This window comes from Pimephales promelas, chromosome 4 (genome assembly GCF_988280905.1).
Source record: "Pimephales promelas chromosome 4, fPimPro1.hap1.1, whole genome shotgun sequence".
NCBI lineage: Eukaryota > Metazoa > Chordata > Actinopteri > Cypriniformes > Leuciscidae > Pimephales > Pimephales promelas.
The window spans coordinates 20,806,353-20,825,626 of record NC_142772.1 but is presented as its reverse complement, the minus strand read 5'-3'; the positions used below and the strand labels follow the sequence as shown (position 1 = coordinate 20,825,626).

At 37.5% G+C, this 19,274-nt stretch overlaps 2 protein-coding genes across 4 annotated transcripts in view; one reads left to right on the top strand and one right to left on the bottom strand.

The window, feature by feature from the left end:
- The first annotated feature begins 536 nt into the window (after nucleotides 1-536).
- Nucleotides 537-12,142, top strand: pomt1 (protein-O-mannosyltransferase 1). 3 transcript variants are annotated; one of them, XM_039662023.2, is made up of 20 exons: nucleotides 537-824; nucleotides 905-1,056; nucleotides 1,151-1,257; nucleotides 1,341-1,391; nucleotides 2,338-2,484; nucleotides 2,575-2,680; nucleotides 2,810-2,869; nucleotides 2,987-3,080; nucleotides 3,152-3,307; nucleotides 5,385-5,515; nucleotides 5,598-5,693; nucleotides 5,785-5,877; nucleotides 6,026-6,122; nucleotides 6,209-6,301; nucleotides 9,613-9,733; nucleotides 9,815-9,912; nucleotides 10,019-10,132; nucleotides 10,220-10,346; nucleotides 11,242-11,419; nucleotides 11,597-12,142. In XM_039662023.2, the coding sequence occupies exons 2-20, from the start codon at nucleotides 938-940 to the stop codon at nucleotides 11,769-11,771; spliced, it is 2,163 nt and encodes a 720-aa protein (XP_039517957.2). In that variant the 5' UTR covers nucleotides 537-824; nucleotides 905-937; the 3' UTR covers nucleotides 11,772-12,142. The 3 variants fall into 3 exon arrangements, with proteins under 3 accessions (XP_039517957.2, XP_039517956.2, XP_088986235.1); XM_039662022.2 differs by having other exon boundaries at nucleotides 545-824; nucleotides 933-1,056; XM_089130109.1 differs by having other exon boundaries at nucleotides 545-824; nucleotides 893-1,056.
- ccdc180 (coiled-coil domain containing 180) overlaps nucleotides 12,052-19,274 on the bottom strand; it is a 25,525-nt gene continuing 18,302 nt past the window's right edge. Inside the window, exons 32-37 of the mRNA XM_089130111.1 lie at nucleotides 18,869-19,029; nucleotides 18,511-18,648; nucleotides 18,313-18,424; nucleotides 14,776-14,878; nucleotides 13,913-14,054; nucleotides 12,052-12,482 (exon numbers count right to left, since the gene is read on the bottom strand). Of these exons, the coding sequence (XP_088986237.1) occupies nucleotides 12,348-12,482; nucleotides 13,913-14,054; nucleotides 14,776-14,878; nucleotides 18,313-18,424; nucleotides 18,511-18,648; nucleotides 18,869-19,029 (791 nt within the window). The 3' untranslated portion in view covers nucleotides 12,052-12,347. The remainder of the gene's footprint in view (nucleotides 12,483-13,912; nucleotides 14,055-14,775; nucleotides 14,879-18,312; nucleotides 18,425-18,510; nucleotides 18,649-18,868; nucleotides 19,030-19,274) is intronic.

The window sequence follows — 19,274 nt, the reverse complement described above, 5'->3', positions numbered from 1 at the left end:
TTTTATACATCCAAATGCAAAGTAACTCATTTAAAAACTACACATGAAACATCTTATACAATAGTTCTAAAAAGTTACTTTTAACAGCATGATGTTGAACTTTAATATATTTTACACACAACAAGCAAAGTAACATCTTCAAACGAATGATGCATACTTGTATTCTTATTTGTCCAATTAGGTTAAAACAAAAAAGATAATATGGTCCCAAGATGATTTTTAGAAGTCAATTTCTTCAATTCACTCAGCTGTTTTGTAAGTGGTCACAGGTATTTGAATTATCACTTTAACCAGAACATGTCCAGCTTTCCTTTTATCTAAATCTGAACAGTTTATAGCTTGTTGTAATTTTTGTTTTATATTATAATAAGCACTTTTTTGCCTTTTTGTTTGTATGTTTGCCTTAAAAGAACTTGTGCAAATTTTGTAAACAACAAAAACATCAACATACTTTTTAAGAAATGGATTCATCTAGTCAAGTGCATCAATGTTTGAAGTGAACTTACTGATCATCTAGTGCAGGAATGTTTGAACTTTTATTTTGAAATGTGATTAATACTGCCCGGAAACACTCACGCACAAACCACACACCGTTCTTTTAATGTCTATGCGTTTCTTTATTTTTGTCTTCAAACTTTAATGTTTTAAAAGTAAAGGCTAAAGCTGTCGCTTGTGTCAGAGACATGGCTGCATTTTTTAAATCAATTCAAGTGTTAGCAAATATGCATTGATTTTTTTGAGAAAAGAAACATGTAGCTAGCACATGTAGACTCGAAATCAGCTGTGTTGACCTGTGAACTCGAGAGAACTAAAACGCAATCAAGGTAAAAAAACTGAATAAATTTACATGATATGCAAAAATATTTTTCCAAGCGGGATTCTGCTATTGCAGTAATATTTGCAGGCTTTACCTTGCTGAATGTAATGTTCAGGGAGGATGCAGTGTTTGAAACTGCCCATCAGTGTGACAGTGGAGATCAATCTGCTGCTGGTGGCAGTGACTGCACTTGCGCTCGTGACCAGACTAAATGGAATTCACTTTCCTAAAGCTGTAGTGTAAGTCTGCGTTTAATCATTGTTTATTTAAACATACATTTTTATTTATTGAAATAAAGTCACCCATGTATGTCATGTTTGTGTACTGCTAAAGGTTTGATGAAGTTTATTATGGACAGTTCCTGTCTCTGTACATGAAGCAAGTGTTTTTTATTGATGAGAGTGGTCCACCTTTTGGCCACATGATACTTGCTTTTGGAGGTGAGAAAATTGTTGATACAAATCACATTGATGAATAAAACACTTAATGCATATTAACTAACGTGTATTATTTATCTGTGTAGGATATTTAGGAGGATTTGATGGCAACTTTGTTTGGAACAGAATTGGAGCAGGTGATCATATTTTACAGCTTTATGTTGGGTTGACAAAGCCAACCAGTTGTTCGTGTGCAGATCTGTCAGTTTTCTTTTTTTAGTGTCACTAACCCATGTGGCCTAGGTCCCTTGGTGGATTGACTCTACCTTGTTGACTAAAATGCATATTTGAGCTGTCTTAATTGAAAGCAACTTGCACTGACATATCTTGCATTTCAAAGCCATTTAAATGATCATTATTGATGAACAAAGTCATATACGCTGTACTTTGTTTTAATATTGAATGAACAATGAAACATTAGACGGCATTTTAATGCATTTATTTACTCATTTACACACACAGACACAGGTTTTCATGTTTTATGGAGAAAACATGGAAACGTAATTATTTTTTTTACATAATGATGATGGACGTAATGATTTTGATCTCCTAAACCTACCTGTCACAGAAAACTTTCTGTTGTTTAGATTTTCAAAAAAGATCTTCTGATTTATAAGTTTGGTTATTTTAATTGAGTTAGTTTTTAAAAATAGAATTAAATAATTTCAAGTCATCCTGTGGCCCCTGGTTGAGAACCATAGCATGAAACTATAGAATCTAACTTCTAGAATCTACTGCCTTGCAATGTTTCTAGGAACCAACCAGAGCACCTTAGTGAACACATAGATTACATCAAGTTTCAAATCTCAAAGTATTCAAACTACACGACACACTAACACTTATACTGTATAACCTTTAAACTGCATGAGCGTTCATTGTAAGGCTTTGTCAAGACGCCATTTGAACTTTCCCTTTATTTTGTACTTTACACTTTTTTTTCCAGGCAAGTCATTAAGAACAAGTTCTTATTTACAATGTCGGCCTGACTAGTGGAATTGTTTTTAACATGTTACACTGTCATACATTTACACAGGCTTAAGTAATTTCATTACTCTTACTGATTATTATTGGGCCCCATTGTAGAATATACCAGTAATGTTCCTGTTTGGAGCCTTCGGATAATACCGGCCCTTGCTGGATCCTTTTGTATACCACTTGCTTATCTTCTGGTGGTGGAGCTGGGATATTCCCACTTCTCAGCATTGGGGGCCAGTGTGCTGCTCCTCATGGGTAACTACTTACCATATCATTTTCAAGTCATTGCATGAGGATGTTTTTTCCTTGAATGTGAGGTTAAATACTTTTGTTTCATTTTAACAGAAAATTCCATGATTGTGCAATCACGCTTCATGCTGCTGGAGTCTGTTTTAATATTTTTCTTACTGTTAGCTGTACTGTCTTACCTCCGCTTCCACAAAGCACGCAAGTAAGTGTTGTAGACTAATGTGATTTGACAGTCTCTGATCTGGATTGTCTTGTCAACGTCGTCCAGTGGCTGTAATGATGATGTCAAACTCAAGGTCATAAGTGTGTCATGTGATCTCTCTTCTTCCAGCTCATCTTTTAGATGGTTTTGGCTCGTGATCTGTGGGGTCAGTTGTGCAAATGGAATCGGGTGCGTACAGTAAGATTACTTTTGTGAAGCACCACTCGCATTTTCCCCAGAAAGTGTGAAAATTTAGGTAGAACTTTCTCTGCGAGTGTCTTATTTTTTCTGTGTCTTATTTTTCAGGGTTAAGTACATGGGTATATTCACATACTTGTTACTGCTAGGCCTGGCAGCTGTACACACCTGGCAACTTATTGGAGATCGAACCTTAAGCCATGTGAGTAATAGTAACCAAATATACACATCACTAAGGGTACAATGTTATGATTTTGCGATCTATGTCAAAAGGGCAGAGTAGTGGTCCAGGTTTTGGTTCGCTTCCTGGCCCTTGTGGTGTTACCCATCATCATGTACCTTGGATTTTTCTACGTCCATCTTACGCTGCTGTATCGCAGTGGACCACATGACCAGATGATGAGCAGTGCTTTTCAAGCAAGTCTAGAGGTACAGATGAAATTCCTGTATTAAGTGCACTACCGTTCGAAAGTTTGGGGTTCGGTAAGGTGTTTCAATGTCACATTTGACAAAATTGTTATGAAATGCAAGTTACAATACATAGTTCCCACATGACGTCACAACATACAGGCATTTGCCGACCTGGCACCATTGTTGTGGGCAGAACATTAGAAGAAGCAATACAAGTTAAAGCTCCAATATGTAGCTTTATTTGGCCACAAGAGGGCGCAGTTTCCAACAATAACAAAGGCGTATCTTTATGACGCAGTGATGAGCTGAATGATGGGACTTGCTGTCAGGCTGATGGATCTAATAATGTTTATGGATTAGTGAAAACACTCATGTTTTTTTAACATTACAGTGGTACAAAGCAGGTCACGATTGCTAATAAGAGACATATATCACACGCGAGTCCTGCGGATAAAAAGGAATAAGGAAATTTCATCCTATTGAACTACACGAAAATGCTGGATTACTCACAGGTCATTTTATTTGCCGAATTAAACTTGTGAGGGAAACGCAGCGCTGTTCCACTTGGTATAACGTTACACTATCACACTAAACGCCATTTAAATGTGTGTTGAAAGTTGTAATGTTATTCTACATGTTAGTTCGTTTGCTGTACGAAACTAGCAGCTAGATCAACATTAGAATAACATACTGACCATATTCTAACATTTCATCATGTCAAGCTAACGTTATAACATTGTTTTGTTTTATGTACAAAACAATATGCTCATCTGTCTTATAAAGCTGTAAAGTCGTGACTCGTGAAGTTCTGTCAAGTCCAAGTTAGTCACGGACGCTAGCTCTCGGTCGAGTGGAAGTCAGTCTCGGACGCGATCGGCATCTCAGAAACGCCACGCTGATAGTGATCCTCATTTTAGTTCTTCTTGTTTGTCCCAAAGTCTGCTTGCCATGGTCTATGTTTGAACGAAACAAGAACTGAGTGCCGCTAAACGTTACTCACTACGCAGTTGTCCACGTCTGTCGCCATGGTTACGTCATGGCTATGGCAGTGCGAGCGGAAACGAGGACAGCGCGGATATTGCGTAATTGACCGGCGACATTTTTTTCCGGGACGGCCACTTATTTAAAATTGGAATTTCTCTGAAATAAAAGAACTTTGGAGATTTTGGGGATATTGTAAGTACACAAATTTAGGGAATATATCACACTGTGCAAGTGATTTTTGGGTATTTTATTACAAATTTCTTACATATTGGACCTTTAAACAAAGTGAAATTAATTTCGTGCTAAAAAGTGAAAATGGTCATCTCCTGCTCCTGTTCAAATCCTGCCGGAGGTTCAGTTAAATTTTGATTTGACAGTATTACTGTCAGTAAACTCCATGAATGTGAGAAGACTAAGCTTATGTCAGAACAACGACAGATTTTATGGCTGGCGAGGATAAAAAGGAAAGAAACTCTAAAAACTCGCAAGAATTTGTTTGACAAAAGCACAGTGTTGTGTTTTATTGCGAGTGTAAACAAATATAAGTTAACACTTTGCAGTTTGAATAATAACCTGTATGAACAAAATGACGAGGTATTAAAAACATACAAAACAACATTGTTTCCACTGTTCGATCGCGCCCGTGCCTCACTCACACACACACACACACACACACACACACATTCCAGCATTGCAATCTCAGATTATGTCCCCAAAGAACCCCATATAAAGTATTTGCTATTGCTGTGATGGTTGTCCCGCCCTCATGCAAATAACCATGTCATCAGAGAAGAGATGCCACTGCAAGAAGAAGGGAATGATATTTTGATTAAAGATTATGAGGGCACATGACAAAAAAAATTATGTTAATAAATACTGCAATATTCCATTAAAAAAAACATCAATTCTGATTTCATGGTGACTTAATTTTTTTCAAAAAAAAAAATAAAGGGGAAAAAATATCTCACGGACCCCAATATTTTTGAACAGTAGTGCACATAATGTATTTAAAAAGATTTGTTAGTGTAATAGTCACCTAACTGAATAGTGAATCTCATCACAGCAGCGTTTATGTGTTTGTATGGTCATCTCCTTTATTTCTCGCATAAAGGGCGGTCTAGCCCGGATCACTCGGGGGCAGCCCTTGGATGTAGCGTTCGGCTCACAGGTCACTCTCCGCACCGTGTCCAGCAAACCTGTTCCATGTTGGCTTCACTCCCACAAGGTTAACTATCCAATCAGGTGAGCCATCAGCAGTCACAAAGCTGCTGGTGATGTAATTCTAAACCACCAGATCTTTACAGTCTATCTATGCTTATCTAAGGTATGAAAACGGCCGCGGTAGCTCCCACCAGCAGCAGGTGACCTGCTATCCTTTCAAAGACGTCAACAACTGGTGGATTATTAAAGACCCTGGGCGGTATGTATTTGTTGGTCCTATGGTTCATATGAACCATATATGGTCTGCAGATAAATATTTACATGAATTGTGTTGTAATTTGAAACCGCAGGCAGAGTCTTGTGGTTAGCAGCCCACCCAGACCTGTCAGACATGGTGATATTATTCAGCTGCTACATGGAATGACATCTCGCTACCTAAACACGTAATGCAGTTCCACCGCCAAGTTTCATTTAATATTGAATAATTATTGTTAACATTTAAAAAACAAGAGCATATTAATAATGATAATAAAGCAAAATGTTTGTAATATTGGTAGTAATCAATAACCTGACTGTGCCTTGTTTTTTAAGACATGATGTTGCAGCCCCCATGAGTCCTCACTCACAGGAAGTGTCTGGATACATCGACTTTAATGTGTCTATGCCAGCTCAAAATCTATGGAGAGTGGTAAGATCTCAGTCCCAGAGGTCTGTAATAAATATTCACATTTACTCAAAATGGGTTTTTGTCATGCATTGTTCATTGCACTGTAGGACGTAGTGAACAGGGAGTCCGATAGAGAGATCTGGAAGACGATTTTATCAGAGGTTCGACTAGTCCATGTGAACACTTCTGCTGTTCTGAAGGTTTGTATAGTTGTACAATCTGTACAAAAGAATTTAAGCATAATAATACAGTATACAGTTTTAGGGAAAATGTAAATGATCAAATTTTAGAGTAATTTATGCAGAAATACATGGACCAAATCACATGCATTTTAATTTTACTTTATATATTATTAATTAACAATGAGTAATACATTTGATATGTTATTATTTATTAATCATTGATAACATTAGTTTATTAATGGTTCATGTTAGCTCAGGCCCATTAAATAATATTAAAATAACATGTATGCTTTTTTATGCTTTAAATGTTGCTAACTAAGATTAACAAATGCTTTAGAATATTTTCATTGTTAGTTTGTGACAACTAATATTATGATATTAATTGATACTAATATTGTGTTAACTAATGGAATCTTATTTTAAAGTGTTATCATATCGGTATATATTTAGTTATTATTACTGCCCTTAAAAGAATTAAATTAAACTAAATTAAATTTTGTCCACATTTACTTTATTTCTTTCATGGAACATAAAAGATGTTTTGAAGAATGTTGGGTCACGCTTTAGTTTAGAGTCCAATTCTCACGATTAACTATGACGTTTGCCTTAATAGACTCCTAACTACTGCTATTTAATAGTTAGTAAGGTAGTTGTTAAGTTTAGCGACTGGGTAGGATTAAGGGATGTAGAAGATTGTCATACTGAATAAGGCACTAATTTGTGCTTTATAAGTACTAATAAACAGCCAATATCCTAGTAATATGCACACTAATAACTAGTTAAAGGGACAGTTCACTTTGAAATAAATTTTTGATATGTTGTAGCTTACCTCAAGGGCATCCAAGATGTAGGTGTCTTTGTTTCCACAGTATTTTCAATTTTGATATTTTTAGGTCAAACCGTTCGTGTCTGTCAGTCATATTATCGAGGTTTAGGGGGTTCACCTCAAAGAGCATGCACAGAGAAGTCCAAATTAAACATGATTTAATGACTCGTAAATGTAAGTACACATTGATGGCCTAAGACACGAAACGAGCGGTTTGTGTGAGAAAACGAACAGGATTTATATTGTTTTTACCTTGTGTAACCACAGCCATGTCCAACTGATCTGAGGGCGTGGACGCTTTGGTCTGCGCAAGCGCTGGAAGTGATCTCTCGCCATGTACGTCACTCATTGTTTACACAGAGATTTCGGAAGCAATACCTTTCACTGTGAAGATCTAAACATATGTAGATATACATGAAATCGCAATGGAAGACGATTTCGATATATCCACAGGCAACGTTGAATTTTTTCCGCAACCGCGCAAGAGATCACTTCCGGCGCTTTCCAGCACTTGCGCAGACCGAAGCGCCCGCGGCCTCAGATCACTTAGACGTGGCTGTGGTTACAAGAGGTAAAAACAATATAAATACTGTTCGTTTTCTCACACAAACCGCTCGCTTCGTGTCTTAGGCCATCAATGTGTAGTTATGTCCTTACATTCACGAGTCATTAAATCATGTTTAATTTGGACTTCTCTGTGCATGCTCTTATAGGTGGACGCCATATACCGGCATTATATGACTGACAGACAAGAACGGTTTGAACTAAACATATCAAAATTGAAAATAGTATGGAAACAAAGACACCTACATCTTGGATGTCCTTGAGGTAAGCTACAACATATCAAGAATTCATTTCAAAGTGAAATATCCCTTTAAGAATTGGACCCTAATCTGAAATGTAACCGAATGTTGGAAACCAAACAGCAACTCATTGAGAAAAGAACAAAAAATAAAAATATATGACATGATGACATGAAGGTTACAGAATTTACATTGTTGTGTGGAGTATTCCTTTAAAGGAGCTAAACGCAAGTATCTGAGTTTTTGCAGAACGACGTCCCCTCTGGCGACAAGTGAAACTGCGTGCGCGCTCACACACACACATACACGTACGTTTGCACGAGCTGTTCATAACCAAAGGAGCATCAGCCGCACACCGTGCGGCACACATCTTTTGTTACAGTCATAATGAGGTAATACAGTTATAAATCTGCAGGTCATTTAAAATATATGAAAGGAAAGGCATTCGAGTAAATTACACACTTATGTGTGTGTGAGGGGAAAACAGGGGTAGTAGAAAACTTCGGTTTTTGTTTCCGTCTATCTCTATATTGAACTGTTTTATGTGTTTACTGTATCCACGTATGATTGTATAATTATGGAAACACGTTCATGAAAAATATAAGTTATTACTTTGTATAGGACCCGTTTGAGCCCTAGAGCATACCGGAGATCTCTCCGTTTGTTGAAAGCCTTTCCGATGTTGACTCTCGTCTTATTCCGACGACTGGCACTGGACAGACAGAAGTTGTATTTTCTTTGTCTCACGTGGAGTTTGCGTTGGGGTTTGGAATGAACTACAAGCCGGTCTCTTTGGGGCTGTTTACACCTGGCCACAATGCGTTTTCTCAGATCGGATAGCTATCTGATTTATCAAAACGATTCCATTACACCTGGTCACATAAATGTGTTTTTGCAAAACGGATATAATCTGATCTTCAATTCCCGCGCTAGGCTACAGAATTCATGAAGTGCACGTCACCGAAAGCAACAGATATGAGCTGCATTTTATTAATCATCGGCTAATTTCAAAATCAGCAAAGACGGGAATAAGAGAGAGCGGCAACAGCCCTGGTTGCATGGTAAGATCATTTCATTTCTTTACTTTTAATGAAGATGGTAGTGTTAAGCGTCTGCGACTTACTTTCACTTTGATTTGCGATAGATTGCGGCGCACTGGCTTGATGAATAGGCGCTCAGCTGCTCATCTGAGGTGATGCGCGTCGTCATATATGACTAAAATAACATGACATAACCTATAGCCTGCTTTCAACAACCAGATGCATTTACACCTGTCCAGTTTTGTCTGGCATACGGCCCAGACCACGTCCTCAAGTGATTTGAGCGATCGGATTCAAATCCGTCTCGAATGCGTTTCGGAGGGCAACCTGGTCTTGTAGCTATCCGATCACAGAAAACGCATGAAGTGACCAGGTGTAGGCTAAACAGCTCCTTTGAATCCATCTTCTACTTTTGTGGAAAGTTGACTAAAGTGTCGCTCGAGTTGTCTTCTCTGATACGGAGAATGATGTCGAATACACCTCTTAAATCCCTCTTATTTATTTTACTGTACAGGATTATAGAGGCGATCTCAGTGATCAGAGAAGGGCTCATTCAGCCCATCAGGCGATTGTTTGAGCATGCATGCTATTTTTAACATGAAATGTTGCGCAATGCACCTTTAAGAGAGTCATTTATACGTGTTTTGTAATGTTTTGCAGCTCAGTGGAGCGTCTCTGCCAGAGTGGGGTTTCAAACAGCTGGAGGTGGTTGGGGATAAGATTCATAAAGGTTACCATCAGAGTGGCATGTGGAACGTAGAGGAGCACCGCTATGGCAGAAGTATGAGAATTAACATCTGTAAATGTTTTCATATAGCTCAAGTCTTCTTTTTCAATTTAACACATATCTTATTCTGTACAGGCCAGGAACAGAAGGAAAGGGAGTTGGAGCTGAAATCACCTACTCACAGCGACGTCAAACGAAACCTCACTTTTATGGCCAAATTTCTTGAGCTGCAGGTGAATATTAAATATTAATCTTGATCTTAATTATGTCGATAGTCAGAAAAACCATTTAGAGCCGGTGTTGTAGAACGAATACACTTACTGTATGTTTGAGTAACAGTGGAAGATGCTGACAGTAAAGAATGAAGAGTCTGAGCACAAATATAGTTCATCACCTCTTGAATGGATCTCAATGGACACTAACATTGCATACTGGCTTCATCCTTCAAGTAATGTACGTCAACATCATTCTGTTGTTTGTTATTTTATGTCAGAATCATTACAGAATTAATCTGTCTAATCTTTTCTATTTTTAATGCAGGCACAAATTCAATTGATAGGGAATTTTGTGACTTGGACCATTGCAAACTTTGTGCTGGTGCTGTACTGTCTTCTGTTTTTAACCTACTTGCTAAGGCGACGGAGGAAAGTTGAAGACATTCCTCAAGGTATGTGCCTAGAAGTACTACATGACGGTCCTAGTACTGAGCATTGTGGTACACCATACTGAACTTGTGATCGAAATGATACCTCATTGTTTACTTCTATAAATCGATAATGGTCAGATAAGTATGGTTTGAACCATGCCAATGCAATTCCACTAATGCCAATTATCCTATTCAAAAGTATCTTGTGATTCATTTTTTCAAATCATTGATTTATGGTTCAAATCATTTGTAACTCTAATAATAGCAGTCTCAGTACTATGATATGGTTGAATCCTGACTGGAAATCCTCACAGATACCATTTCTTTCTAAGAACGAAACACAGTTTTGAGGATACCGCCTTTTCTAGTATTCTTTTATAGAAAAGGGGGATTTGAGATCAGCCTATAATTAACAAATTATCTAGGATGAATATGTGGTTGTTTTTTTAATGAGAGGTTTAATAACGGTTTTTGGTATGTATCCTAATGACAATGATGATGATGAATTAATAATATTAAGAAGAGGATCAATGACTTTTTGAAGAGTTCCTTGTTCCTATAGGGCGAAGTCTGACACAATAGTGTAGTAGACTGTTACATGTGTGCTGTTTGGAAATGTCCGGAGTTGAAGCTTTGTTTCTCATCATTTATTTAGCCACTTTATCAAATTGTATGCAGATTAGCAGTTTTGAAGGCCTTTCTGTATGCAGTAACACTTCCATGAAATTAACAAAACAAACTAGAGGTGTTTTTTTTTTCCAGCAGCTCTCAATTTTTCTGGCTGCTCTTTTGAGGATGCGAGTGTGCTCATTATACAATGGCGTCAGACTATTTTCCTTTAATCTTCTTTAAAAGCAAAGGAGCAACAGTGTCTAAAGTGCTGAAAAAGAGAGTCTTTCTTTTTCTTCTCTTTTAGACGCTTGGGAACGGCTGGTTTTGGCTGGTGTTGTTTGCTTTGGAGGCTGGGCAGTTAATTACCTGCCATTCTTCCTAATGGAGAAGACTCTGTTTCTGTATCACTATCTTCCAGCGCTCACCTTCAAGATCTTGCAGATCCCGATTGTCATAGAGCACCTGTACATCCATGTACTGAGGTAAGAGATGTCATTTCTGTCCAAAAATCAGCAGTTACTGAAGATCTTACATTCACTGTTGAAATTTGCATATCTGTCCATCTATCTATCTGAATAAAACCTACATGTTTATCATTGTATCACACCAGTGTTAATCATATGTCTATGCTCATATCTGTATGGCATTCTGTTTCTCAGATCCCCAGCTCAACAGAAAGCATTTGGTGGTGTTATTTTGGCAGTCCTTTGTTCAGTATATGTGTCCTACCGCAACTTGAGTCCTCTCACCTACGGCCGGCCAGCGTTAATGTCAGATGAGCTTGCTGCACTACGTTGGAGAGAAAGTTGGGATATTCTCCTACGAAAACGCTAAAAATGTTTCTAACAGGACCTTCCATATGTTTTGATGACATGAACTTTGAAGTCAAGGCAGTTTGGTTATGTCGTTGGATTTCCAGAGAGCTATGAAACACAGTTTTTGTGTCTTGTACTCAAACATAAATATTGAAAATGTCTACAATGAGAATTCATGCTGCTAAATCTCACAACTCTCAAACAAATAGACTGCAAAGCACTATTTTAGTGCTTAATTTGAGCGTATGTTTACATATTATTCCATTTGTATGGAAGTTTTATTGTACTGTTTTTATGGACTTGTTGAACTGAGATTTTCTTTATTTAATCCTTGCAAAACACTAAACAATTAACAACTGAAAATTAAATAAACATTTTTATCATAACAAATTTTGTATTAGCATATTCATATCAACAGCAATTATATATTAATCATTAAATGAACCAGGCAACATGGAATAGATAAGCATGGAAATGTTGAGTGGTGAAAGCACAGTTGTTCCTGTAGAACAAATCCATGTGTTGTAGTGTCTCCTCTCTTTGATGGTGTTTAATGCCTTGACTTAGACTGTCAGTGTTCATAAAGGTCTCATGGTCATTCAGAGTTGAGTGAAGCGAGGGTTGTTAGTTGACTCTGCCAGTGGTCGTGCCACTGCTTCAGCTGTCTTTCCCGAGTGTCACACTCTAGCTGGCTTTTGTCCAGTTCCTCTTGAATCCTTCGCCCATACAGCTGGGGGAAGATTAAAGTAACACCATGTAACTTTTGCTCTCGGGGTCCCCCTACAGTTGGGAAACTGTATTGTCTTCTACTACTGTCGTAAAATCTGTCATGAAGTGTCTTCATTCCAGGTACAGTGGCATATATTTCAGCATGTCATATGAATATATTTTCATGGGTTTTATTTTTTTCAAACACCAAAAGAACGCGTAGCTCAGGTTTACAAGCCAGCGTCATTATAGCAGCCCATTGGCGAATGTTTTACTGAATGGCTAATTCAATTCAATGTTTGTATGGTAGGTAATAGCTTAATAATATTGATGATATATGGCTACCATTGATGAATCTGCAAATTTGAAAAATCGATTCGGTCGGGCATGTTACCTCCTTTAGCTCATGCCAGCGAGTGAACGCTGGACCAATATTGATCCTCGGCCTTTGATTCAATCACTCTCCTTTTTCTCTTTCTAGTCTCCTCCATCAAAACCTTCGCCTTCTTTGGTTTAGTTGCTGCTTCGGCCATGATGGTGAATCATGACAACAACATCCGGCAAATAAACGATAGTTGGGCTCTCAAGTCCGATTTAGAGTTAGTGGGGGTTGTGGGGGAAGTGAGGTATGCCATAAAGCCATCGAATTGTGTAGTTCTTTTTGTGCTCGGGTTACTACCCAAACCACGAAGTTACGTAGTGCCAGTAAAAGCGATACAGACCCTGTCAGGCTACAGCAGACCATCAGTAGGTTTTTGGAAATATATTACGGAGGTTAAAAAAATACATAGTGTTGCTTTAAAGGATTAGTTCACTTCAAAACTAAAATTCTGTCATCATTTACTCACCCTCAAGTGGTTCCAAACCGGTATGAATTTCTTTTTTCTGAACACAAAGAAACATATACTTTGAAGAATGTAATCAAACAGTTGATGTCCCCATTGACTTCCGTAGTATTTTTTTTTTGTCCTACTATAGAAGTCAGTGGGGTCCATCAACTGTCTGGTTACCGACATTCTTCAAAATATCTTCTTTTATGTTCAACAGAAGAAAGAAATGAATACAGGTTTGGAAAATTCATTTTGAAGTGAACTATTCCTTTAACACAGGCACAACACTTATTTTATATTTATGTATGTTCATATTCTTTATCATTCAGCCTTCAGCAGTGTTTCTGCTTTAGATGCAACAAAAATAAAAATAGGAAAAAGGCTGCTCCAAGCAAATTACTAATGCAAGATGTCACAGACCTCTGAACGGATGAGTTAGCATCTGCCGTAGCCTCATTTGATCACTTTACAGCTCCAATAGAGCTAATGTTATTATTGTAAATGCTAGTGCATAAATCTTATTTACAGTTCAATGCTGATCCACAAAAAGTGCACAATTTTCATATTTTCAATATTTTCATGCTCTATCAGACATGTTTAGACTAATTTGAAATAAATTTACCTCATGCATGGCGTCTCGCGCCTCAATGGTCTTAAGATGCCCTAGTGTGGTTTTAGCAGTTGTGATGGTGGCCGTTTCCTTAGCTTGTTTATGAAATGTGCTGTCGTCAGTGGATCCAAAGTAACAAATGCCTGACCATGTTCTACAAAACAACACGTTATTCAGAACTGAATATTCACAATTAATGTCCCATTAAGAGTTAACCCTCTAATGCTTGGTGACCACTAGTTGTGTAACTCTATCAGAACGAATGATTTAGAATTATTAATTACATTTTATTAGATATGGAATCATTATGTTCTTGTTTTAAAACCCCAAAACATTAAATCAGAAACAAATAATAAATAAAAACATTAAAATAAAACTAAAATAAATAAATTATTAAAATGATATACTGTATATCTATCTATCTATCTATCTATCTATCTATCTATCTATCTATCTATCTATCTGTCTGTCTGTCTGTCTGTCTGTCTGTCTGTCTGTCTGTCTGTCTGTCTGTCTGTCTATCTATCTATCTATCTATCTATCTATCTATCTATCTATCTATCTATCTATCTATCTATCTATCTATCTATCTATCTATATATATATATATATATATATATATATACTGACAGAAGAATAAAATTACCAAAAGTTAAACCAAAATGAAACCTGAATATATATATATATATATATATATATATATATATATATATATATATATATATATATAAAGTACTACTTACAAATAATATTAAAATAACACTGATTAAAATTGTTTCCATGTGTCAAATAAAAAATGCATGCAGCACAAGGTTAAAAAAAAACAAAGCAGTAGAGCTCGAAAGACATTTTTCTTGGCTACAGGTTTTCCATACCTGCTGCCCTTCTGCATCAGAGTACTGCTCTTGTCTTCCAGCAAAGGTCCGGTTTGTGCTTGGCGGATGAGTGTAGTGATACTCTCCCTCTGTTGTTCAGCATCTGCTTTTCCAAACAGACATTCAGGTTCAATTAAGAAAATTAATGATTATTGTAAGCAGTGTTGGGGAATGTTAGCTTTTATAAGTCATGCGTTGCACTATTTTGTTACTAAAAAGTAACTAATCATGTTACATTGTTATGGGAAGTATGGTTTTAAAAAGATTTTCTCTAACCATCAGCTGATAGAGACACATTTACAAATCGGTGAGTGAACAAAAGGGAAGGTTCAAGGTCACTCTGGGACCAGTGTTTGAATACACACGGCAATGACATTGGCCGACGACAGACATGATGTCACTAAGTGCCCGTGAGTATAAAAGCGCAGTAGGGGTAAAATCTTCCACTCGACCTGTTACCATTAAATGTGGCTGCCACTTGACCTGTCACCGTTATATGCGCCTGCTGTTTCAGATGGAGTTAAACTGGAGTCTGTGGACTGATTACTTGATTATTTCTTATGATTATGATCACCTGAAGACCTGTAGCGTGCATAGCTATTGAGAACAGGTGACATTGGTACACTGACAAAGGCACATAGCCTTATTGTAGAATAGAATGATTGTACATAGAATGATTGTACTATTTTATATCTCCTGTTTGAAACTAATAAAAGTATTTTTTATTATAGTTCAGACCCTTTTTTGCATTTCTTTTAATAATATATAAGTCTCAGTACCTATTTAGCTGGAAGAGGACAGTGAGATTGAGATTTGATTGGAGTAAATGAGGGAACCAAGCAATAGATTTCATCAACTCTTTGTCTTCAGGAGACGCTTGTTTGTATGTCTATGTAAAACAAATGCTTTTGGCTCCTCAAGAAATCTGGATGTGCTCATGATGATGCATTCACAAGACTGACAGAAAGAGCTTGGTGAGAAGCTCTAAAGAAGCTTCAGCTCTGTTCTTCCTTTATCCTGTAAGGCCCACTGTTGTAATATTACAACATAAGTTTTAGCTCTACTAAAATATAAGCCCTTTCTAAAGCCCTTTTCGGACATTAATTGTTTCTCATGTGGACATGAGTTCGTATTTTAGGAAAATAATGTTCTACTTATTATCTTATTCTTATTTTTTAAAACGAAATATTTTTCTTGTAAATTCTTTCCAGCTTTTCAGTAATAAAAGTGTACATCTTTAAAATGCATGCAAATTAGTTAAGTGCAACAGTGATCTTACGTACGGTGCTCAGCAGTGATCAAAAAGGATTTAAACAGTGAATTTTGATCTCTTGATTGAAAATGATTTCTTGTAAACTTAGAGATGTGGATTCAGACAGCAATTCAATCACCACACGACCTTGGTGTTTGTCAAAAAAAAACAGTAGTTAATTCCCCAAAGTTAGTAAAAACATTGTTAAAATAGTCCAAGTGACTACACTGGTATAAGTGTATAAGTGATATTGGCATGATAAGTAGAGGACACAATAAGCTAGCCAGACTGTAATGTGTGAATTCTTTAGAGTAATTATTGGGATATGTAAAATAACCAGTGTTTTTTTTTTTTCCATTTCACAAAGCCACCAGCCAGGAAAGACCGTTTTATCAACAAAGTGTATGATGTCACTGATGCTGTCCCAAATGGGAACAGTGACGTTGAAACGGATTCATATACATGAGATAAAGAGGAATGTGGAGATCCCTGCACTGGAAAAGGACAATTAAAAAAAAAACAATGAACACCCATCTGATGATTAAGTGGACATCATGCCAACAAAATCAGGTGCCCTCTTATACACGGGGGAGCTCTGGTACTGACGTCATGGACAGTCGTCTATGTTAAAGTAATTTGTATTAGCCTCACTTCCTGCTAGCACCAGGTAGCACTATTGCTATAACTGAATATGAGGATGGTCATGTCACCGGGAGAGTACTCTCATAGATATCCATAGAAAGGCTAGATGTCTCACGGCGGAGTTTTTATCGTCATCACCGGCGGCCATCTTGTCACAGGCAGGCTTTCTGGCGGGCACTGTGGTATCTGATGTTAGGTGAGTGATCAGCACGAATGTATGCAGTGTCATAACTACATCTCTGACGCTTAACAAACCAGACCGTTTGAAAATCGGTAGAACATGGAGCAAGTTACAGTTATTTGAGTAACATGGATATCTACAGTATGAGTACTCTTATCAAACGTGAAGTTTGGGGCAGATCGGACATTGTATGGCTGCGTTACTGCAGGCTGTCTGTGGTTAGCTAGCAACATCGGAACTGCATGCAACATTAACAAAAAATTATCTGATGATGCATATTTCACCCAGAGGCTGAAATTGGGTTTTGCACATCTACATTTGTCTGGCCGTCAAGGTCACATCCTTAGACGAAAACTCTAGATCATTGCAATTTAATGTCGCAAAGCCCTATCAAAATGTTGATCGGATTAAATCTCCAGGAAGAGTTTGTTAAAGTACAACGTCTGGAAATTTAAAAAACTGCACAAAATCGGAGAGGAAGTACAAAATAGCTCACTTCCTGTTGTGTTTAGGGCTATGCTCCAAGAGACTTTTTTGTAGGTATTGGGTCATTGCATGTATGTACTGATTTTCATACCTGTACGTGAAATGTAGAGGGAGCAATTAACCCATTTTGCCTCTCTCAAATCTGAAACCCATATTAAACACCACTTCTGAAGCGTGTGCAAAGTTTCATGAGTTTTCGAGCATGTTTAGGCCCTCAAATAAGCGATTCACTTTGGAGAAGAAGAAGAAGAATAAAAGGAGCAAAAACAAAAAAAAGCAGGGGTGGTGATGGCGCAGTGGATAAGACACATGTCTTCGGTGTGAGAGACCCGGGTTCGAATCCACTATGAGACACCAATGTGTCCCTGAGCAAGACACTTAACAAGCGTCAGCTAAATGAATAAATGTAAAAACAAAAGCGTCCTCTCACCACTGGTGCTCAGGCACTAAAAAATGATTTATTAAGTCATATTGAATTGAGGGTGTTATCAAACCAGATAACTAACATATGTGACTATCTTATTAACTTAATGTGGATGGATTGTCTCTGTTCTCTCCATTTCTCGTTCTCAGCCTTCACCAGCTGCCTCAGTTCTGTCTCACAAGCCGGATGGCTCAGACCACTGTGCTCTCTCCATAACAGCAGGCCACAGAACAGCAGAAACCTGGTGACTATGCTTTATACATAGCTTGAGCTGCATATTTGCATAATATTTTACAAATATCTGAGATAAATATTAGTAATATTGCATCATGACAGTTTAATGGCTTCTTCCCCACAGGGACTATATGAGAGGAACTTGGAAGGGTTACAGTATGACAGGATAATTTCCATTTGCCCATACCATTGTTCAGCCAACACTTGTGAAAAAAAAAACTGATTATGTAATTGATGTTGCTTATGAATCAAGCGTCAACACCAAAACCCGTGTCACCATCTACATTTCTATACTATTAGTTGAATTCATAAACTTACGTCCCACTTGAACCTCATGGATGGTTATGAGATTGTCGAACTGGAAGAGTAAGGCCTCTGCCAACCTGGAAAGAGCAGTGACAAATTCTTCTGCGTATTTAAGGGCACAGGCCTGTCCAAAAAAAGACCAAGTTTAAATTTAGTGAGTTAAAAAAAACTAATAAAAGCAGAACGATTATTTGAGTGAAAGTCTGTAACCTGAACTTCCTGTCTGTTATTGTGGATGGCTTGTTTTTCTTCTCTCTGTCTCTCGTCCTCAGCCTCCACCAGCTGCTTCAGTTCTGTCTCACAAGCTGGGTGACTCAGACGCACACGCAACTGACCACTGTGACAGATCTATGACAGCAGGCCACAGAAAAGCAGAAACCTGGTGACTTAGCAACAAAGCAAGAGGTGCATATTTGCTTAATATTTGACAAATATATTAGATAAATATTAGAAATATTGCATCATGACAGTTTAATGGCTTCTTCCCCACAATGACTGTATGAGAGGAACTTAAAGGGGTTATGACAGGATCGTTTCCCTTACCATTGTTCTGCATTTATTCACATACCCTCTTTTGCTCACTCTTCTGCAGAACTAGTTCAAACCGGTGTTGAATTTGTGTCATGCTTTGCGTCAGCTCCTCAAGGTATTGATCTCTTAGTTTAGAGAAAAGCTTCTCAGGAACGATAGACAGAAACTCCTCAATGGCCTTCAACTGCACCTGCAATTCTACACGGAGTGAAAACTTTCACATATTGTCATGTAATCTGAATGAACATGATCTTTGACCTCTGTTATTGTTATTACAGTGATTGCAAGGCTGTAAAGTATTGTATGGTATTGTGGTATATTTTGAAAACGTTGCATTTAACATTTAACAAGACATAGGGTAAAAAATGTTAACTAATAGATATCACCAGACTTCCCGAGTTGATTTATTGCAGTACATTAAGACACCTGTTTTGTATTACAAG

Bases quoted from the DNA above. Each gene is read 5' to 3' on its own strand.
- pomt1 (XM_039662023.2), top strand. From the start codon at position 938: ATGCAGTGTTTGAAACTGCCCATCAGTGTGACAGTGGAGATCAATCTG. The intron at 2,485-2,574 runs GTAACTACTTAC...TCATTTTAACAG, and splicing joins CAGTGTGCTGCTCCTCATGG to AAAATTCCATGATTGTGCAA. The intron at 3,081-3,151 runs GTGAGTAATAGT...CTATGTCAAAAG, and splicing joins GAGATCGAACCTTAAGCCAT to GGCAGAGTAGTGGTCCAGGT.